General features: G+C 40.4%; 3 protein-coding genes across 3 annotated transcripts; all 3 read left to right on the forward strand.

The window, feature by feature from the left end:
* Nucleotides 1-2,998: 2,998 nt before the first annotated feature.
* Nucleotides 2,999-5,265, forward strand: LOC141827666 (beta-1,2-xylosyltransferase XYXT1-like). The gene is made up of 4 exons (XM_074714967.1): nt 2,999-3,366; nt 3,464-3,541; nt 3,684-3,779; nt 3,862-5,265. Exons 1-4 carry the CDS (start codon nt 3,240-3,242, stop codon nt 5,058-5,060), a joined length of 1,500 nt encoding a protein of 499 aa, XP_074571068.1. The 5' UTR covers nt 2,999-3,239; the 3' UTR covers nt 5,061-5,265.
* A 1,806-nt stretch (nt 5,266-7,071) lies between these two features.
* On the forward strand, nt 7,072-8,885 carry LOC141828675 (beta-1,2-xylosyltransferase XYXT1-like). The gene is made up of 4 exons (XM_074716131.1): nt 7,072-7,216; nt 7,300-7,479; nt 7,568-7,651; nt 7,721-8,885. Exons 1-4 carry the CDS (start codon nt 7,072-7,074, stop codon nt 8,878-8,880), a joined length of 1,569 nt encoding a protein of 522 aa, XP_074572232.1. The 3' UTR covers nt 8,881-8,885.
* A 7,145-nt stretch (nt 8,886-16,030) lies between these two features.
* On the forward strand, nt 16,031-17,645 carry LOC141827959 (U-box domain-containing protein 17-like). Its single transcript, XM_074715309.1, has 2 exons — nt 16,031-16,320; nt 16,645-17,645. The coding sequence occupies exons 1-2, from the start codon at nt 16,064-16,066 to the stop codon at nt 17,468-17,470; spliced, it is 1,083 nt and encodes a 360-aa protein (XP_074571410.1). The 5' UTR covers nt 16,031-16,063; the 3' UTR covers nt 17,471-17,645.
* Nucleotides 17,646-22,901: the final 5,256 nt, after the last annotated feature.

Raw genomic sequence — 22,901 nt, forward strand, 5'->3', positions numbered from 1 at the left:
TCACTAATCTCATATTCCTCCCGACCAATGCAGTAGTGATCCAAGTTGTTCCATTGGGAGGAATGGATAACTTCTGCTATGCTGACTACGGAGTGCCTACTTTAGAGATGAAGATGAAGTACTTGCAGTATGGCATAGGTGTCATGGAGAGCTCACTGGTGGACCGCTATGGTATTACAGATCCTGTGGTCATAAATCCAAAATCTGTCCAAGTTCAGAAGGAAGGTTGGAGGAATTGGACTTCGATATACTTCTTCAACCAAGATGTGAAGCTCGATGTGGACAGATTCAGCAGTTTTCTCATACATGCCCGCGAGCTCCTTCGTGAATAGAATAGGCAAGAGCTAGCTTAGTTCGGAGTTTCATCATCTATATTGTTCAGACGAATTGAACTTGCAGATGTACAAAAAGGAACTCTTGCATGTATTCCTACTGTTGCTTAATCCTTTATATGGAATCTCTAGATGTTTCCGAGTTCTTGCACATTGATTTGGGGAATGCATATATAACAAAACCATTCAAGAATAATAAATTTGCTCATAGATAGAATTATAGAAAAGGACAAGAGTTTAATCTTGTCGAGATAATATCCTCCTTTATTATAATTAACTATAATTTTTTGATTTAATTTATCATAGATGATCGTAAAATAGATGATCAGTAAAATTCGTAAAATTGATTGAAATGATAGATTTTATCTTTTACATAAAAGAATAATAAATTTGGTTTGGAGCGTGGCACAGTGCTCATACTGGTGATACGATTTTGCATGTGGTGGGTGAGGGGTCCCATAGGGTCTAAAGAGATTCTTTTAGCCACAATAATACATATTCAATATTCAATTCATTTTTCAAACTACTATTTTGGGCAAAAAAAACAAAAGGGCCCATCATTTGTCAAATCATTACCCGGGCGTCTCTTTTTCAAAAAAAAAAATAATTCCCATTTAGATTAAAGTACCTACAATACTCTGAATTCTTAATGTAAGTCTGATTTAAAAATTAGTAACTAATTATTAATTTTTACACGAATCATCAAACATACACTAAAGACATTACACTTCAATTTAAATATAATGTTCATTTGATATTTTTTTAAAGAATAGAATCGTCTATTTGACGATTTTGATAAATGATTGACGCCCTTTCCCAATTCATACGTTATAGCAACAACGTGACTTTCTTTGATTTATTTGTTCGTACAAAGTCACATTCCTCTCATCTATCGTGCCGGACAGCTGGTCCGCTAATAGTGATAGGTGTCGAACACAAACAAGTTTGACGTCAACTACACCGGCGCCACCACTTAAATCAAGGAGTCTCATCCGGGTTTTCTTCCTGCTCCACATAATTAGACAGGTCGCATGACCTTGCAAGAGTTGCTATACTGAGCAAAAGGCTCTACAGCCTGCTCCTGCTCCTGTGTAAACATTCAAATCCAGTGCTCTGCTCTGAAATTCAGTCACGGAAAACTACAAATCTGTGACCTAAGGAGTTGGTGGTAGCTAGAACTAGCTAGGACACAAGAGGAGGAGATGGAGATGCAATAATAATTAAATTCACAAGAGGACATGAAGCGTCACGTTTGCCTTGCCTTGTCTGGCACCTTCAATGAGGGAACAATTAAGTTGGCATCACACTAATGCTAATTTTCTGCATCTTGTTCCTACGCTTGAAGTATTCACTGTAGTTTTAGTTTTCTGAAAGGGTGCAATGTCAAATTTACATCCAATTTAACCATTTGTCACAATATTAAGTTTATTAGCAATCAAGTTTCTCTTCGTTAATATTTCCTTTCTGCACAAAGTCAATGATCAATCAATCATAATTTTTTATTTGCGGAATTCTCCCAAATAGTGTGATGCATTGAGATGCAAAACAACTGTAGACAAAGTTCTGGTGAAAATTGGAAGCGATGAGATAAGATTTCAAAATAGCGGCAATTGGCAATTGCTCGTGTGGAAAGAAAGGACATGTGTACGTAGATCCAAATCTCTGCCTACCACTGCGTCATCTTTATGAAATTTTATGTATATTATTCTTTGTTTTTCTTTCTCCAAACAAAGTTTATTCTGCCACGCAGCCACGGGGTGGAAGAAATGATCAATAATACATTACGCCACTAATTTCAGAGCACAAGAAAATTGAGATTTGAGATTAGTCTGAAACTGCTTTGCAAGCTTCAATAAGTCTGGTAACTTGTTGACGAGAATAATACTGGCAGACATGGTGAATCATATATTCTTCGATTATTGGAGGCTTATGGTTTTTAAAATTGCAGATGATAGATACTGATATGATGTAGCATGACGTCTTGTTGAGAAATTCCTCTTCTGCTGCATTTAAATAGTCCTAGGATTCTTTAACTTGACTGCATTATTTAAATAATTCAGATTCAGCTTTACTGAAAGCAAGATATTAGAACAGTTTAAAAATGAAACATTAAGCAAACTTCGAGGTCTTTTTTTTTTTTGTGGCTGTATTTGGAAAGTTATCTCAATGCTTGAAACGAGGACCACTGGACCTCATCTTCTTTGAGCCACTCACAGAAATTTTCTTAACAAAAATGGGGGACAAAAATGATCACCACCACAGAGATGCATCAGTTCTGATGCATCGATATATTAAATGAAAAAGCAACATTACTCAACTTGATTTCATTTTAATAGATAATCTTTCCTTTATTTCAATCTTTTCACGGTAACTGTAAATTCATAAACAGCAGCTAACGTAGAAATATAGAACTCTGTTTACTTTTGACTTTTATGGGTAAATTAAGTTGACACTGGATTGATGAGGGTTGGTGGAATCTTAACTCCTGAAACAGACTAGTCAAAAGTTCTATCCCGCTATAATTGTACCAAAAACTACAAAATTATGTCTTCTTCGCATTATCACCGATTCTGTGATAAATTTCTTCTTAAAGTTTTCATATGAAAACGAAAGGAACGAGGAAAAGTAGTTCCGAGAGAGAAGATTATATTTATGCACTTTGAAAAGTGATATTTAATTTTTAAGTAGAAGCTCTTCCATTTGTCTTCTTGAAGAAGAGAGAGAAGGAGAGCACGGATCACTCGGGCCTACTTTAGTTTTTAGCCTTCAGCCTCTTGTTGAAGGAACAAGGACGAGGTTGCTCCTTTCACTCCCAATATCTTCTCCCTTGGGGCAACGCGTCGGCCTCGTGTCTCTACAGCTGAAACTTGCAGTGTTATTAGCTTGGTCTAGCCTTCCCCGTTCAGCATGGGGTTGGAGAAGGCCGTAGTCAGGAACTTGAGCAGGATCGAAGCAAGGAGGCTTGGCTTGGCCTTGCTCGTGGGCTGCTGCTTAGTGATCTTGATCTACCTCGTCTCCATGTCAGAAACCACTGGTGAGCTTCTGATTCCAGCCTTGTTTTCATCTCTCTTTTTTAAGAATTTTTTGAGGTTTAATTTGTGTCTTGCAATTCTCTTGTTTTGCTTTTGCAGTTGATGAGCAGGCAATTTCAACCTTCAAGATTGGCACTAATCAAGAGGCAGAAGGCAAGATTAGCCAAGTAAAGCCAGGTAAAAGCTAATTCTGAGCTCGTGTAGAATTTGCAACAATGCAAGAATCAAACGTATGCAGCAGCATAGCATCTCTTCTCTAATGGCCATTGATCTACATCTTGTGTTATCTTTGGTTTCATGGAGTTCTTTTACTTGACAGAAAAAGAAAAGAAAGCAGAGGAGCAGCTGAACAAAAGCTTTTCTACTGATTCCCATATGAGTTTGGAGGAAAATAGCAGCGAACCGAAGAAACCAGGTAATTGAACTTTGTATTCGATTAAAAGTTGTCAAAATTGAGCAAATCTTCAACTACGTGACGAATTTTATGTTGATTGAAGGTGACAAGACTCTCTTTCCGAAGAAAGAAACCACCCAAGTGATTGAGATGCCGAAGCCGCAATTAACTGGCTCAATCTGCGACTTCTCCAACTTCAGAACGGAGTTTTGCGACCTGACGGGCGATGTCAGAATCTACGGCAAGAAGAAGGCGGCCTCCGCCGCCGTGGTGCTCGTGTCGCCCCACCGAAAAGCCGAGGAGTACATGGTCGTCCCCTACGTCCGCAAACACATGGGCAACATAGAGAAGGTCGCGGTTCGAACCGCTACGGCGGCGCCAGCGTGTACCGTCAACAGCACCGTCCCTGCCATCGTCTTCGCCCTCGGCGGTTTCACCGGCAACTACTACCACGATTTCACTGACGTGCTCCTTCCCCTGTTTCTGACCGCTCACGAGTTCCACGGCGAAGTCCAGTTCCTGATCACCGGCATCCGGCTGTGGTGGCTCAACAAGTATCGGCCCATCATCGATCGGCTCACTCGGTACGAATTCGTCGACCTCGACAACAGCGACGACGTGCACTGCCGCCCGCACGCGCTGGTCGACCTACGCTTCCACAATGACCTCACAATCGACCGCGCTCGCGCGCCCAACGGCATCTCCATGCTCGACTTCACCAGGTTCCTGCGCGAGGCGTACGCGCTCCCGCGGGAGCGCGCCGTCAGCCTTCGGGCGCACCCGGAGCTGCGGCCGCGGCTCCTGCTGGTGGCGCGGAACGGCACGCGGCGGTTCACCAACGTGCCGGAGATCGTGCGGGCGGCGGAGGCGGTAGGCTTCGAGGTGGTGATCGCCGACGCGAACTTCGTGAACGTGGCCGCGTTCGCGGAGGTGGTGAACTCGTGCGACGTGATCATGGGCGTGCACGGCGCCGGGCTCACCAACTTAGTATTCCTGCCGGTGAACGCGGTGGCGATACAGATCGCGCCGTGCTGCGACTTGGAGGGGATGGCGGAGCACACGTACGGGCCGCCGGCGAGGGAGTCGGGGCTGCTCTACTTGCAGTACAACATCAGCGTGGAGGAGAGCACGCTGTTGGAGTTGTATTCGAGAGAGCACCCGGTGATCTCGGACCCGCAGTCGATCCACCATCAAGGGTGGTTCAAGATGGGGAAGATCTACCTGAAGCAGCAGAACGTGAAGCTCGACGTCGACAGGTTCAGGCCGACATTGATCAAAGCCATGGATCATCTCCGTCAATAGAAACATGCATCAATTTGGAATCACAAGAAATTGTACTCTGTTAGCAAGATTTTTGGTTTGGTTCTTCATTTGTTTTATCATTCTAAACTGTATTTAACTTCTGTAATCATGCAAATTCCTCTCTATTATAAAACAACGATGGCCCAGTAGTAAGAAAATGTAAAAGTATTGGAGGAAAACCGTAATATTTGGACTCTTTAGATCTTCAAAATCAACAAATTACAGTATCTGATGCATATCTAGTCTGAGAAGCTAAAAGCTTCATAGCGTCCAATTTATAATCTCTTCAAAAGTAAGTGCATGCATTGGTAATACTTGGCACAGATTTATTTATATTTTCATGTCCTTTTGCGTCTTCTCTTTTGATTCTTTCTTTTTTACTCAATTAACGTTCGCCAAAAGTTTGTCTCTGTTCTGAGAGACCTACACTTGGTGGCGCACTACCAGTAATCATTGACAGACAGACGAGCAGATTCATGTATCCTCTATTGGATTGTAATTGTAATAGCTTGGATGGTAGAACAAATATATATATAAAATATTAAATTACCTTCATTAATTAAAGTCTTTTACCAAAAAGCTTGAATTATTAAAAGACACAAAAAAAATGAAGGGGAGAATTTTAACCCTTTTAATTTTGGAGATTCTTATATTTTTAAATACTAGAAGAATCCCACCTCAGCATTTTAGGTTGGATTAGATTCTTTCTTTTCCTTCCAATGTGATATTAAATTCAGACTTTTACATATAAAAATTGGCAAATATGCTTAAATATTAAAAGTGCCTCACTCAATGCCTTATATTTTAAATTAGATTATATTTTCTATTAAACTTTAAATATAAGCCAACAACACTAACAGCTTTAAATTAGATTCGAGCACCTGAAAATTGGTAGATTAATTTCCATTGCCATCTTATTATTCAGGAAAATAAAAATTACAAGTTTTCTAATGGTCCGGCATCCCAGACTCTCACGTGCAATGCATTGCGATGAAGCATATCTCGAGAAAAATGGAAGGTGCATTCATCCGCTGTCAAGATTTTGTTTGTTTACAAGAATATAAAATCGAGTATCCTTATGGAGAATGATTATGAAAGGAGAGATACGATGTTGAGAGGCGAAAACAAAGAATAATTATCTTGATAGAAATTTTACATAGTGATCGTAAAAGAGTGAAATCGATCGTATCTCAAGTGAAATCGAAGCAGCTATATATGTTGATCCTCGAGTAGTTCAGAAGGATGCCCCAGCTCACTGTTCCATGGTCAAATTAAATTGATCTGATGGTTAATGAAACAAGGAAGAAAAGTTTGTCAAAAGAGCAGCTATCCCATTGCTTTCTTTGATCCCTTGACTTCGCTTCAAGCATCTAAACAGAATAAATGGGCAATCATGTTCTTATTCATAGTCTCACGGTTTCTTCTACAGCCTATCCGATTCGATTAATTAGAATATTAGCCATGGCAGCTTCTTCTAAGTTTCCACTGTTTCATTATGAAATTTGAGAGGCGGTTGTAAAATTAATGCCTCCATCATGGACCAACAAATAGCTTTTCATACCAACAAAAGGATCTAAAAAATTGTTTGTTTCATTTTCTGAATCCATACAAGTTATTCAAGACGAGACGTTTTGAACACTAAATGGTTGCCTAATATTTTTGTCCTATTGAAAATAAACTATTCAACATTATTTAGGAGATTTGATTTTTGTCTTCGACGAGTTGAATCATTGTAAAACCCAGCTCAAATTATAGTTTTTTCTGCTGGCCAGTCGTAATCTTTCTCTGGATATATTCTTTGCAGCGGCGTAAGTCTGAATCTATGGCCTTCGTTCCGTCGCATTCTTCCAGCCGCATACTTAGAATAAAAATCAAACAATAAATGCAATCATCGATCCTCGCCCACCGACACTGAAGAATCTGTTCTTCCTCCTGTCCCTTCAACATGTCAAGTCCTTATATATTTGAACGAATTTCCATTCTTCAGCGTCTGAGATAAAGCTCCTGCAGGATGAAGGAGATGAAGAGGCTCAGGTTCCGGCCGCTGGCGGAGCCCCGGAGTTTTGGGTCAGGGCTAATTATTGGATGCATTTTGGCGTCGATGATTTATGTCATAATGTACAGAAGTGAAGAGGGAATCGATCATCTGTCTATCTGTGAGTTGCCCAACTCTGTTCTTCAACTCTGTTCTTGCTGGTCTACTTCGACAATGATGTGACTCTGTTTGAAGTTAGCGCAGTGAATTGCAAGGTTCCACCGTCTTCGTCGTTGGACGATGCGGCTACTGCGAATTCTGCTGTCGAAGAAGGCAGGAGCATTCTATCGACAGGTAGTGACCCGACAAATGAAGAAGACGAGAGCACGATCAATTCTTCCTTCGAAGAAGAGAAGGTTGTTATCACTGGGAGGAATTGGTCAGGTAATAATATGCCATTCATTTTCTTTACTTTTTCCGTCTTTTAATTAAGATTGCGCCAATCACTTTGATCTCCAATCTTGATTCCCAGTTGACGAGGAGGAGGAAGGAACCAAAGTGAAAAATGATAAACAAGTGTCGGCGAAAGCATCAGCTATCGATCACAATCAACCAGGTTATTCTTCGAACATACCTACTTGTACTTTTTAAATCCACGCCTGAATTCCACACTGACTTGTTTCAGAAGTTATGCCTGCGAAGAAACCAATTTGCGATTTCTCCCAGTACAGATTAGACATCTGCGATTTAGATGGCGATATCAGAGTCATCGGGAAGAATCTCTCTTCCGTAATGCTCGTCGTATCCAGAGACACCCCTGCATCGTCATGGGAGATCAAACCGTATCCCCGCAAGTACGACCATTCCGCCAAGGCCAAAGTCCGCTCTTTCATCGTCACGACACTGCACGCCTCCGCCGCCCCAAACTGCGACGTCCGCCACTCCGTCTCAGGCGTGCTCTTTTCCACCGGCGGCCACTGCGGAAACTGCTTCCACGACTTCGCCGACGTGCTCGTCCCCCTCTTTCAGACCGCCGGCCCGCTCCACCGACAAGTCCGGTTCGCCATTTCCAGTTTGAGAGGCTGGTGGATGATGAAGTACCGACCGTATCTGACCCAGCTATCCGCCTTCGACGTCATCGACCTCGACGGCGACGACCGCGTGCATTGCTTCGACCGCCTGACGGTCGGCCTGCACGCGAAGCGCGATTTGATGATCGACGCCGCAGAGGCCCCCGATGGCTACTCCATCGCCGGCTTCGTCGAGCTCACCCGCAGCGTCTACGGCCTCGGCCGCGCCCGAGTCGGACCGAAGAAAAACCCCACGAAGCCGCGCCTTCTGTTCATCGCGCGCAGCGGCACGAGGAAGTTCGCGAACCTGGACGCGCTGACGGCGGCCGCGGAAGCGGTGGGCTTCGAGGCGGTGGCGGCGGAGCCGGACTTCATGGACGTCGCCCGGTTCGCGCACGTGGTGAACTCGTGCGACGTGATGGTTGGCGTGCACGGCGCCGGCCTGACCAATTTCGTCTTCCTACCCACCGGAGCGGTCGTGGTCCAGGTGGTGCCGCTTGCCAAGCTGGACTGGATCGCCACCAATTTCTACGCGGAGCCAGCGATGGGTATGAATCTCGAGTACATCCAGTACGACATCAGCATCGACGAGAGCACGCTTCTTGACGCGTATCCGAGGGACGACAAGGTGTTCACGGACCCGGAGTCGATCCACAAGGAAGGTTGGCACAGGATGCAGGAAATCTACCTCCGCCAGCAAAGTGTCCGGCTCGACGTCAACCGGTTCGGACCGGTTCTGGAGAAAGCATACGGGCTCGTCCGGGACAAGGAATAAATGCTCAAGCAGTTTAATTTAATTTAATTACTGGATTTTTTTAATTTTCGTCAGTTTTATATATTCTTTATCTAAGAGAAGCACAAACAGAAAAAAGTGAGTTCCACCTGTGTTCTAAAGTTGTATAGCCCATTGGTTTCAAGAAAGAGAAACTGAAAGAAGAAGAAGACAAATATGGATTTGTTAAAGCAGTTTGTCATGTAGCAGCAGCATTCATTATCTTAATGGTAGAAAGTTAAGGTGCAACGTTACAGGTTTCTGAAACTATACACACTTTTGCTGGCTTTGCGTGATATATGAGACTGGAAAAGTATCTTAATGAATCACTTCATACTTAATCAATTTTCTTCTTTAATTTAGTCCTGATATATACTGAAATAAGGTAAGGTAGCTAGTTAGTCTTCCTCGACTATAAATAATTCGTATGACGTAGCATGCAAAAAAACACATGCACTGGGGCCTCTAAAAAACAATTAAAATTAAACGTGGAATGAATGTCTCGTTAAGGAGTGGATGAACAGGCGCGTAGTCTTGTGGGTGCCAGGCTTGTAATTGAATGCATGTGATGTACGTAGAAGCTGGCAGCTGATTCCGTGGAGAGGTGTCAAGTAGGGTGGGTTCAACTGATGCTTTGTATTTTAGCACTTGCAGAATAAAATTCATGTGGAATTTAATTGGATTCGTCAAGCAATTTTTTTGTGAAGTATGTTTATATAAAGAGAATTTAGACGCGTCAATAATCATTCATAATAAGTGCATCAATTATATTCTTACGAAGATCAATTACTTGTCCTTTTAGTTCTTTAAAATATATAAACTCATTATAAGATCTTAATTAGGAAGAACACAATTATTTGTCTCATCGAACAATAATTTGGATCATGGAAAAGCGCCTCTAAGATATAGCTGAGTTGGTTACGACAGAACAGAATTGTTAAAGTGGATAAGAATCGAATCTCGATGAAACTGAGACAATGTCCTTCTTAACTTCTGGATTTATTTTCTCATAAATGATCATGAAGTTGATTATGTGGCGGATTCCAAGGATGACACTTAGGGAAAAAAATTCAAAAATTTTCGTGCATTCATGGGGAAAGGTTTTGCCGACACTTGCATGAATGGCCAAGTCAACGTAGAAGGTTGGGATGGACTATTCCATCGTTTTTTTATGTATATCATGATCATCATGATTAGTCGTTTATAATAATCGTAATTATTATTTAATTAGGAAAGAAATGATGGAATAACATAACCCACACCAGTACGCTTCGTTTATGATTATAAATAATTATATTACTTTTAATAACATTAGAGATAGTTGGAGGAAAGTGAGAGTTTAGTTCTACATTGAAAATTTCAATTTCATAATTTTATTATTGATTTATAATGTTTCATAAATATTAATGTTGTCAACGTATATATGGGGATGCACTTTTTCTTACGCGTGGATTTGTAGGAAGTGTAAATCCAAGGTCTAAATTATACTGAATTAAGTTGACTCATATGTGAGCACGCGATTGAAACGGTCGACTAGCGGCTGGCGTTCCACGGTCGACTAGTAAAGAATGAAGCTCATGACCTCAAGCAAATAGAGCAGAAGCAATAGCGTTCCCCTATTCTTCTTCTCCCGACGTGCATCTCTATTCGATAGAATCACCATGATAGCATTCGGGTACAAGCTAAGTTCGTCATGACTACTAACCCGTGCTTGGTGGTGATTGCGATCAGCTATTGTATCTTGGAAAATAGACGTCTATCATAATATCGAAGCACAACTAGAGGGGGACGAATTTGTTTCAAAAAAACTACGTCAGACGTAAGCATTGACATCTCTTATTCCTGATTGGGTGACCTAGTTAAACTCGACAGTTGGGCAACTCGGATTCTTGACTCGTAACTCGAAAAACTTCCTAAGTACTCAGTTTCGCTCGACAACTTTGCACTATCTTCCAGCGACTCGACAGGAGTACTCACGTCTTGACTCAGCATGGGACCAAGAGCGTCCCAACTCGGCACTCGAGATCAAGAACACTCAGCAAGCTTCTCGATTTTCACTGGGACTCGGGAAGCATCAGGTCGTCAGACCTCACAATACTCAGGAGAGCTAGCAACATCCCACTTGAGCATCTCGACCAATTCAAGCACTCGACAACTTGAGCAATCGAAGATGTTGGTACTCAATAACTCACCTCGGATAACCAAATAACACAGAGTTTGACAGTATGAGATCATCAACTTAGATCATTCAACAGATAAGTTTGAATTGATTCAATATTCAATAAATTTCTCTTATATTTCTGGTGAGGATGGTAACAAAAATATGCTAATATTAACATTATTGAAATTTAAAAAACATAGATTTAATAGATGCATTATGTAAACCACTAACATGATGAGGAATGATTTAATTTGAATAATTATATTGAATTAGACATAGATCGGCTTTTGGGCCAAACGTCCATAATGGTATACAGTGGGCAAACATATGAACCACTGGTACCTTTCTTTAGTTGTGTACTAAGAATCCTTCTGAATGAAGACTCTCTTCATGTATAATATACAAAAGAATATGCAATTCTTTATTTAGTCTGGGCCAGAAGATGTGTGGTAGTACTATGATTTAAAATTCTTATATATGGCATTTGAAATATATATATAGGATATGTATTCTATATCTTTGAAACAAAAACTTATATATTCTATATTATATTAATTCTTGAAACCAATGTATTTACATTCTAACACATGAATACATAGAAAATTATACTACTTTCTGATGTATTATTGTAGTTATGTTTAGCTAAAGCGAATCATGCATTATGAGAGTTCAATTACACGACTAAAGCAAGTAACAAACTTGTGCATTCATTAAGATGGAAGACAAGACAATTAACCATGCATGTTCTGATCTGCAACATATATAGCATATAAATATATAAACACCCTGCAGAATCATGGACGAGGTGGAGGGAAATCATGTTTGACAGGGTTCCCTGTTGGAGATGGCGGCGTTATTATTCCAGTTCTCCCACCTAATATCCTTCCTACAGATGGTTAGAAGAATGAACCAACTTAATTAGGCATCTTAATCGAACAGTACTGGTATCAGAAAAAGAAAACGAACACAGGTCTGATAAATTAGCACCTGCAGTGGCCAGTCCAAACTGGGTGGAGAACACAACAGCAAGCATGACAGCCATGGCACAAATCAAATAACGCGTGGAAGAAGAAGAAGAAGAGAGAAGCATTTTTGTGCTTTGCTGCTTGTTGGCCGGCGTTCGAGGAAGAGGCTTTAGTTTGTATAAAATCAGTATGTTTCATTAATCATCTATTCTTATTATCATATATACACAAACAAACAGTACATAACCGGCCTGTGTGTATTTCCGAACTTCTCCATATATTATAGATTATGAAATTCCAGCATCATATATCGATCGTCTCCTTTCTGAAACTTCCAAACAGATCGAAGCCATGCATATATATTCCTAATTGACTGGAAGAAGAGGACGAAGGATTAACTTTCAATTCCCAGCAGTACTCATGCACCTGCTTCATTTTAAATTAGTCAAAAAAACCAATCCTAAACTCTGATATATATATCGATCAAACTATACACACAAGGTACATAGATAATTAATTACAGTGACATTATCATTATCTAAATGGAAGCATATCTTCTGAAGTCAAAGGATGCAATCTTCAACTTGATGACAATAAATTTCACTTTATGATTTTTTTGATATTTCTTTGAATTCAAAAACTCTTTCAATGGAGTAGGTGAGCATTAGGATCATTTCTTCCATCAAAATTTGAAATGCCAATTTTAAAGTATCAAAAGATTTCTCACAAATATTGTTCCTTCGACATTTTGACCCCGAGTTGCATCATCACGGGAATCATCATTTCCCTAAAATCTATTTCATAATTTACAAAATCAGCCTTCGAACCATGACTCTCAATATTATGTTCCAAAGATTCACTTCAACCATTGCGAACCAAATCTCTTTGATACCAACTTGACATCTGAAAAAGTATGAGAAATATATAAGAGGTAACACAAGGTAAGTCTTAATACTCTCATTCTAGGGAATCCATCAAAAGTTTAAAGAAGATAAATATTCTAACAAGTTTAAGAGCTCATAATATATATATTTATATTATCTCAAAAAAATCGTCCTTCCAATAATACAAAAGATGACCTTTATAGGGCAAGACTTGGAATAACTCTCTAAAATTAATCAAAAGTATTAAATGAGATTTTATATTTCTTAAGACCTTGAGAATGAAAAGTAAGTCTAACAATGGACAAACTAATTAAAAAGTCTTAAAGAAAGAAAATCATTAAGAATATCAAAAATTGATATATTGAACCTTTCAAATTCTCAAATAATAGTACCATCCATGCATGTAGACTTCAGTTAAATTTATCATGACTTCTTATAGGAATGACAATTAGATACGTGATTTTCCAATGATATATATATGGCTTGCCCTATAATTCATTCCCAATAAAAGCAAATCAATCTTTGAAGTTGTCATAAAAATCTAATGAGTAATGACTTCAGTGACGCTAAGTAGTAACACTTTGTCACTCTTAATTTGTGTCGCCTAATATGGTGAAGTGGATCAATGATCGGATCTGATAAGTTAATAGGTCAATGGTCAAATCATATGGCAGACCCAACAACAATTTCACTCGGCCATTACAGCCACTCGGCCGCCTAACACACTTGTTTCAGCTACTCAGCAACTGACTAAACACATCTTAGCTACTCAGTCATCAATTTGTGATTTGGTCATTTGCATTGTTAACTTCTTGGTTAACAGTTTTCAAGCGGCTAACAGTAAGACAACCAAGCGTGCAGACTCTGTCACTATTAACTAGGTTACTTGCTAAGCCCTGAGTTTCTACTCTTGCTAAAAGATAGGAAGAAGTCGCATAGACACAATCATATACCCAGTCAGTAAAAAATATAAAAAATACAATCGTATAAATTAAGAAATTAACATTTCAGTCGGAAAGGACAGCTTCCTTAGATGACGGGATCAAAAAACTTCTTCGGATTCTTAATGAATTCTTTATGGAACAATTTGACATCAAATCAATGCAAATGAGTTGGATTCATATGGAATTCAAGGCAACAGGTTAAAATTTATCTGACCTAACCGTCGAATCGAAGACGAAGCTCACTGGTGGACGTTGTATCACGTCTAAAGGCATAGAAAGAAGCTTTCGGTTGTATAACTATCAACAACGATGATTTCTAGACCGGAACAGACGAAATCTCATGTATAACGATTGTTCTGTTCCGATCAAATACTGCAGATAATCAAGTTATCAGTCAATGAGTAGTCCGATGTGGATGATCTCCTGGATGAATTATAACGCAGAGATGATCAGGACCTGAAACACACTTCAAGAAGATGTTAGACTGGTGCTAGGTAGTTTCGATAGGCTACTCCGACGTTTAAGTTAGTATTCTACATAAGATGATGAATAGTGGACAAGAAAGAAAATAATATTAGCAGAGTTTTTGGAGTCGAACCTGAAACAAGGCTGTGGGCTAAGCGTTTTATGCTTAATTAAGGCCTCCACGGATGAGATAGAGCCCTTATAGCAACTTGCAAAGGGGACCAGATCCAACAATCATTTTCTTTTGGCCTTATGTGCAAAAAGAGATGTATTTTAGGGGACCTAGTCTGACAACCTTATAACCACTTGTTCATTCTCGAACTGCTACGTATCCGTGAGAATGTTCGTGTTCCCCTTTAGCAGACCATGTAAGATAGCGATTCACAGAAAGTATACGTGAAGATGGAATCCAAGATAGAGTCAGTCGAGGCAGAGTGGTTGAGATGAGACTTGAGACCGAGATGGTCGATTGAAACGAGGCTAGCCGAGACAAGACAACTAAGATAGTCAAGACGAGACGATTGAAATAGCCGAGACAAAGTTGACCGAGACGAGATGGCTTCGGGAGCCCAAGTGGGGGTCAAGGGCAAGCCCATGCGGAGCTAGAAGTATGACCTGAGCCCGAGGTGACAAATATCCCCCTGAGTCCGAAGTGACAGATATCCTCCTCGTTGGGATCGGGTCCGTATTGCTACCCATCTTATTTTCACATCAATTTGTTGGGCCCCCAGATTTTGACCTTCGCATGAGTCTTCACTTTTACCTCGGAGAGAGCCACGTCCTTCACGACACCCGCACCACTAACTTTCGGTTATATGTGATCTAACTTTTGGAATATTTTATGTTAGTCTTTTGCAAAAACTTTTGAGTCAGTAAAATTTGTCATCAAAGCTGGTATAGTTAATCTCATGTATATATAACGGTTTGTAGATTGTTTAGCATGAACAAACACGCATGCCAACTCCTTCAAAAGAATTGCTATTTAACCAATTATTAATCATGTCGAAGAAAAAAAGGCGACAAACGTCGTAATTAAGAATAGTACTGCTTCCATTTATTTGTCTAACGTAGCCATACTGCTTTACATTTTGTGCTTGCTGATGAAGCCCGATCCTTTGCTTTATTCCACAGTCTTTGCTACACTAGTCACTTACGCAACGCTCGCGTTGTTCTTATGCAACTTTTAAAAAAAAACAAAAAAAGTATTCAAATTAACCAAATCATGGGTTTCGATCTTTTTTTATGGGACATCCGATCATGTTCCCTATAATTCATTCACTCATTTGGATCAAGTTGCTTCACAAAGAAATTTTTTTAAAAATAAGTGTGAGCAAACAAAGAAAAAAAGAAATAAAATTTATTAATTATTTTATTATTGCAGCCGAGTAGAACTATATAAATAATTTGTTGATAGAGATTTATGCATATATAAGTTTATAAATAATAGTTAATAGTTTCAAAATATGAATTATTGTGAATTTGGATCATATCGTTGTCATTATTTTCAGCGTAATCGATCGGGATTAATTTTCATCCGTCGGATTCCAATCGGAACGATGGAAATTGTTCAGTGGTCCTGGGAGGATCTCAGTGTTTGTTAGCCGACAGCACACATGAAATGTCGACACGTACACCGTTGACGGCGCGTTAACGGAATGTCGGCGGGATATTCTCGTGCCTTTCTGTGCTATATAACCTGAGCCTCCCCTTCGCCGCTCCACGGAGACAGAGAGAGCGAGAGGGAGAGCGAGAGAGAGAGGCGACGGCATGGCAGCACTGGAGGCTGGACTCGCAGGCGAGCTGGATGAGGTGGCGAAGATCATGAAACAGATCAGGTCTGAGGACGAGGCGTGCAGGATCGCAGCGGCCAGGGAGATCAGACGGCTGACAAAGACGTCGTCGAGGAACCGGAGGCAGTTTGCCGGCGCCGTCGTGCCCCTTGTGTCGATGCTTCGGTCTCTAAACTCAGACTCTGGTGAAGCCGCCATCCTCGCCCTCGTGAATCTCGCCGTCAAGGACGAAAGGTGCGAGCTTTGATGCTCTGAGGCAGGAACTATGGCTCCTTTACATGTACAAACTGTTATGATCTCTAATGATTCGTCCATGTGGTTGCTTGCTTTCGCTTAATGGAGAGGAAGAGCTAGATTTCTGTTCTTGTTTTCCCTCTCTTGGAGGTCACCCTTTTCTTTTCACTGTAGAGTTGATCTGCCCAATGACTGTTAGGACTGAACTAATTACAAGCTGGAATTGTTCTGAAACTGTTAGGACTGAACTAAAGCATAATCACTGGCTGCGAATTTGCTTCTCGTAGGATATGTTTTAATGGTAATTTTGCATTGTGGTTGCAGAAACAAAATCAAGATTGTCGAAGCCGGAGCACTCGTGCCACTTGTTCACTTCTTGCAATCATCGGATTCTACCTTGCAAGAGTACGCCACTGCAGCAGTCCTCACCCTCTCGGCTTCCTTCCCCAACAGGCCTGCTATCAGCACCTCCGGCGCTCTCCCCCTCCTCATCAAAATCCTTGTAGATGGCAATCCACAAGCAAAGATTGATGCTCTCACGGCACTCTACAATCTCTCGACGATCCCTGAGAACCTCACCATCATTCTTCCACTGCACCCTGTTCCGACATTGTTATGTCTGCTCAGAAATTGCAGAAAGTCGTCCAAGATCACCGAGAAGTGCAGCGCGCTCTTGGAATTGCTGGTGAATTTTGAGGAAGGAAGGGCTGCTTTGACAGCTGCAGAAGGCGGCGTTCTCACTATTGTGGAAGTGCTAGAAGAAGGCTCGCTTCGGAGTCGAGAACATGCAGTAGGAGCCCTCCTCGCACTGTGCGAGAGCGATCAGAGCAGGTACAGAGACGTCATACTCAAAGAAGGTGCAATTCCTGGTCTTCTTCAGCTCACCATTCAGGGAACCCCAAAGTCTCAAGTCAAAGCTCACTTGCTGCTTCAGCTACTGCGAAGCTCGCGGTGTATAAGATCAGAGTTGCAGACGGGCACTTTCGATAGCATTGTCTGCAACATAGTGTCCAACATGGATGGCGGTGAGCAGATGGGAAAAGCAAAGAAGATGTTGGCAGATATGATAAAGGTGAGCATGGAGCAGAGCCTGAGGCATTTGCAGCAGCGGGCTTTTGTGGGCAGGACTCAAAATGGATCTTCCAAATGATTCTTCCTTCTTCTCGTCGCGGTTGTGCTTTCTTACAAATGAGAGATTTGGCATGCCAGTCCAGGCCAGTGCTGGTATCAGGTGACTGGTGAATTGTTGATCTTATAATTCAGTGGATGTCTTTTCAGTGCATGAGATTGAAAAATAAATAAAAGTATGTGTAATCTCTGTCGATGAGAGGGAAAAAGATATCTTCTAAATTACTTTTCCATCTGTTGAAGATCGGAAACAGAAAAAATGGCTGAAGCAACGCAAGGAATCAAAACACAAGAGGATTTATATGTTTCGATCACTTCAAAGCAAGAACAACTGTGAAAGGTTCAGATTTAGGAAAATAGAAATAGTTGGTTGACAGATTGAAATGCGTACTTAATCACGATCTTAATTGGCATTAAATTCCAGTGAATATCGATTTCCAAAAAAAAACGTGAATATAAATTATAATCAATTTATAGTACTCCCAAAAGCATACTTTCTCGTGTGATGTTTGAATTGTAGCCGCACTAGGCCTGATCGGTTCCTATCATTCGAGAAATAACCTCTATTACAAGTGGATAGAGGTTACAAAACTTACTGCAATTGAGACCCAAGTGAAAGCTTGGAACATAAAATATTTATAAATATATGCTCAAGTTTGGAGGAGAGCATGAATGGGTTGTTTCAATCAGCTAGTTTAGTTTCATATTTAATGAACAAGAGAGATTAAACCTCTATATATTCTTTTGAAATTTGAATCTTTCCTTTCTTTTTGAAGATATTTACATCGATATGCCAATTCATCAGCTCCTGTTTTTTTACTTTTCCAAGCTTTTTTGGGACAGTTTTTTAACCCTTTTTGCTCCTACTGTCGTCAAATTCTAAGATCAATTGTTTCAAATAAACCAAGAAAATGTCAAGGAATGGCACGAAGTAAGGAAGTATGAATTGAATCGAAAACCTTCTTACCTTCTTGATTCATCTGCTACAATCACCGGCAAGAAACTAACATGCCTAATTAGAACAAAATCAAACACAACGCGAGCATTACTAAAGAGGCGATGAGAGCGCTAGCATCCTGCTCGAGAAAAGAAGCCGCCGAGGCCGAGGGAGGAGACGTGTAGTACCATGGGAACCACGGCAATACAGGATTCGGCGGCGGCGGCGCCGGAAAGTAATTGTATGGAGGATAATAGTATCCCGGAGTAGCACCGCCAGCGACCGGCGGTGATGGAGGCGGATAGCTGGCCGCCGGAGGTGGCGGAGGGCAGATGCTCACCGAGGTGGGCGGCGGCAAGCAAGGGTAGGGGCACTCCGGCGGCGAATAGCTGTCCCACGAGGCCGACGCCGGCGGCCTCAGAAACAGAGCCACAAAGAAGAGCAGAAAGCAGAGCATTTCAAACTACAATTTGCGTGAGCAATTGAAGAGTCGGAAACGGAAGAACAGAGCAAGCAAAAGTAGTGGGGTTCGATACATATATAAGTGCGTATTATTAGCATTTATTAAGGCTTGGTGGTCAGAAACGTAGAGTGTACGTGGGGAAATAATTACGACTGTTGTAAAATTTTAAAGGGAATTAAAGAGGCCAAGGTTGTTAAGGTACAAGACAATCAAGCAATTAGTGTGGGTCATGTCCTTCAATTATATGGACCGTGGAAAAAGAGGCCAAGAGATCGATGACAAATCAAAATGGCTATGTGGAAAGAAAGAAGATTCCTCACGCCACTCATCTACCCTAAACTTAAATGCTATCGACGACAATATCTATCTTCTCGTGCTTTTGCTTAGTTTTTCAAAAAGCTTCTTGTTCTCCAAATGCATGTGAGTTTGTTCAATCGTTTCCACGAACCTTAAAAGTCGTCCGTGGTTGCCCATTTCTATGTTTAATAAACTAGAGTGGTCACTTGCCTCAAATTTTTTGTTTGTTTGTATAATAATGATTCGGTTTGTGAGAGGGGCATTGAGGTAGCCCGTGCCAGGCCACATTGTAATATGCTCTCCTGCATCGAGTCACCGAACGAATTGAAAGGAAACAACTGTTTGATTTTGACACGGGCCGGGAGTGTAGCAAGCAAACACCAGTCTAAGACATTAGACATGACAAGACGATCAAGTTTTTATTTGTATTTTGTTAATTCGCTTTATCTTCCTGGGCACAGACGCAGTCGTCGATTCGTTCGACCTTTTTTCATGGCGCATCAAATCGCTGCTTTAAATTTGCATGGCCGTCGGCAAACGTCGTCCCACTCCCACCTTCTTCCCAAACAAGTTGAGTTGACGTTCTGTACCAAGCTTCCCATAAATAGTCATCGGCTACCTCTCGTTTCCAAGCTTTGCGTGCGTGTCGATAGCTGCTAATTTTGCAGAACTGCAGAGTAGCCTCCTCTTCTTCTCGATCGGACTGGCAACCCAGCCAGCATTCCCGCAGCCTACTGATCTAGTAGAAATAGTTCCTTTCCTTTCTATAAACAACTAGTGTTTTCTGAAATGTACTGTAAAGTTTTGTTGATACAAGTAATCTCGAATTATTACCCAATCAATCATCTAAGACTGTCTTAAGTTGTGACCTTTTTAATTAGGTGTTCCTATATGGACTAAGTTAAACTTTTCACAACATTATCAAGCATGTAGTTACATTAATATTGATTTAAAACAATTAAATAAAAAAGGAAAAACAAATTCTCTAACAAGTTTTACAAGAAAAACAAGAGAGCAGAAGAGATAGATCATTAACTAGAGTGTGTATAAATATACACATTAATGCATCTATGATGAGCAAACTTTGATCAGTATACTATACATTGGACAGGATAAGGTGATAATGTTCATGCCATCATGTGAAGGAATAATTGAGAATTGGAGAAAAATAATAATAATAATTTTATGAATTATTCTTCAATTTTGTATTCTGAGTCTAACTAGTAATTGATGCCTATCTATAGTTTGTTTCTTTGACGAAATAGTTCATCCATTTGCAGAGCAAAACAGCGGAATACTTGAAGAGATCAAAAGTGATCAAGCAATCAGCAAAATTGGGGGAGAAAACAGAGCGTTCGTTGGTTCGTTCCTGAGCTCTAATCTAATGCACGACCACATAAAAAATTCTGGTTTTACACGATATCTAACAAAATGCGGCGCTTAATTAAATACTGTCTACCGGTTATGGAGAGGATCTGGGCAGCTCGGTGCCCGCCGCTTACTCTCATCGAACGTCGCCGGCGCTTCTCTGTCCACCGGCGAGGCCACCGCGACATCCTGCATTGCCACCCTCAGCCTTCTCCGGAGCGTCACCGGAAGCGGAACCGCCGCCGCCGCAGCTCCGCCCCGGAGCAGGAACAACACCCAGGAGGCGCAGCAGAGGAAGGCGAGGCAAATCAACACGAGTCTTGGTCTCCGCCAACTGATCCCCTTCGCCGCAGTCGTTGCAAATGCGCACATCAAGTAGATTCCGATCTGTGATTTGTCAAGAACATGCCAAGAGAAGAAGGCCAGAGAAAGAACAGAGTTGGTGCGAGTGAATTAATGGTTGTACAGTGGCGTCTGAAGGTATACATGCATATGAAGCTGCAATAGGATGGAGTTGTACGGGATTAAGCGAGGAAGGCGGAGGGTGTTGCGCCGACATGGATGCATGGGGTTGGGGCTTTGGCGTATTCGAAGGATCCTTCAACTCTGTGTCTGCTCATGTGAATCCACCCACGCAACATCACCCTGATCGTGTCGTCCTATAATGATTTAATCGATTTATGAGCATGTCTAAACTTGTAGATTCACATGTGTGAGCTACTGTTCACCTTCCAGCCTGACCAGTGAGTTGGTACCTGTGTGTGTTGTTCATGTTTCTGGCTGAGACAGAGGTGTTTATTGGAGTCAAAGACCAAGGCCTGCTCGAACAGAAACTGATCATAAGAGACTACCAAATCAATGATGTATGCATTAAAGGGAAAGCAAATGTTGTAGCTAGCTCTTAATTAAAGGAAAACTATTAATTACTGACTAATTTCTTATCATCAACTGTGTCATTGGACGAAACTTCATTCTCTAATAGTCATTATATATCTTCATGAATCATGTGAGAATGCTGAGAGCTTCAGTGCGCAATGTGTATCATCTAATTCGTCTCTGAATCCTTTAAATATTCATTCTCTCATTTCCCATAAAATACTATATATATATATATATAACAGAGCTGTTGTACCAATGTTATTTTCCCAACAAATTTGCATTTATGTTAGTATTTTATCAGGCACGTTAGGGTTGGAAACTTGTGATAGAAGAAAGTTACTTGCTGTAAATCCTAAACATCATTAAGTCATAATTGTTCGTGTTTTACATCTACGTACAAATAAAAATAAAAAACAAATTTATGTTAGATTTTAAATGAGAACATTAAATTAATGTTAGAAAATTTACACTGGGAGATTCTTCCATTATGGCCCACGGTTAAATACAGATAGGTAAATCAGATAGATGCCGAGCGAATCCACAAATGTAAGGGTATTTCACAGTTTATATGGATAAATATGATTTTACATTGGGAGATTCTTCACTGTAGAAGTGTTTTGAAGCTTAAAGGACACACAGTAGATGCCTGTCCAAATGATAAGCGATTATTTTTAAAAAAAAAAAATAATTAAACTAAACACGGTGGGACTCGGAATATCTCTTTCAGTGTATTTTTGTTTGTTAATAAGACTCATAATAGAGTTGCTTACTATATCTCAAATTTGTTATTAATTTCTTTGGTTGTATATATATGATAGTGATTTTTGAAAAATTCTCACACATAATTTTATTCATTTATACAATGAGAATTAATAAATAATATTTTATCAAAAATAAATTATTTTTAATTTAATTATATCTTATTCATGATTTAATTCACTTTCCATAAGAAAATATTTGATTAATTTACATATCTCCTATGATTTGATTAACTCTCCGTAAGGAAAAAATTTAATTATTTTCAACACTCTTCCTCAAGCTTGATTGTAGATATTGATGAAACCAAGCTTGCATTCAAGAAATTTATGAGCTTGTTCAGATAATCCTTTTGTAAGAAAGATCGACTAGTTAGTGATAAGTTCAAATACGCTCAATATCGATAATGCCTTCATCTACCCTTTTCTTTAATAAAGTGACGATCAACTCCTACATGTTTAGTTTGATCATGCATGATGAATTGGATTGTGAGCTATAACTGATAGCTAATTTATTATCACAATAGAAAAGCATAGTATCTTCAATTTAAATTTTCAAATCTTTCATCACTCTTTTGATCCAGATGAGTTCACAAATTCCATGAGTCAGCTCTATATGCCGCTTCAACACTACTTCTTACAACCATAGATTATTTTTTGCTACGCCATATCACTAAATTCTCTCGTCTCTCGTGCAATATCCAAAATTTGACTTTTTATCATCAATTGATCCTGCCTAATCTACATTAGTATA

The sequence above is a fragment of the Curcuma longa genome, chromosome 4 (genome assembly GCF_044706935.1).
Source record: "Curcuma longa cultivar G26 ecotype Majalengka, Jawa Barat chromosome 4, ITB_CL_G26_1.1, whole genome shotgun sequence".
NCBI classification, from domain to species: Eukaryota; Viridiplantae; Streptophyta; class Magnoliopsida; order Zingiberales; family Zingiberaceae; genus Curcuma; species Curcuma longa.

Bases quoted from the DNA above. Each gene is read 5' to 3' on its own strand.
- LOC141827666 (XM_074714967.1), top strand. From the start codon at position 3,240: ATGGGGTTGGAGAAGGCCGTAGTCAGGAACTTGAGCAGGATCGAAGCA. The intron at 3,367-3,463 runs GTGAGCTTCTGA...TTGCTTTTGCAG, and splicing joins CTCCATGTCAGAAACCACTG to TTGATGAGCAGGCAATTTCA. The intron at 3,780-3,861 runs GTAATTGAACTT...TGTTGATTGAAG, and splicing joins CAGCGAACCGAAGAAACCAG to GTGACAAGACTCTCTTTCCG.
- LOC141828675 (XM_074716131.1), top strand. From the start codon at position 7,072: ATGAAGGAGATGAAGAGGCTCAGGTTCCGGCCGCTGGCGGAGCCCCGG. The intron at 7,480-7,567 runs GTAATAATATGC...CTTGATTCCCAG, and splicing joins CACTGGGAGGAATTGGTCAG to TTGACGAGGAGGAGGAAGGA. The intron at 7,652-7,720 runs GTTATTCTTCGA...GACTTGTTTCAG, and splicing joins TATCGATCACAATCAACCAG to AAGTTATGCCTGCGAAGAAA.
- LOC141827959 (XM_074715309.1), top strand. From the start codon at position 16,064: ATGGCAGCACTGGAGGCTGGACTCGCAGGCGAGCTGGATGAGGTGGCG. The intron at 16,321-16,644 runs GTGCGAGCTTTG...TTGTGGTTGCAG, and splicing joins CTCGCCGTCAAGGACGAAAG to AAACAAAATCAAGATTGTCG.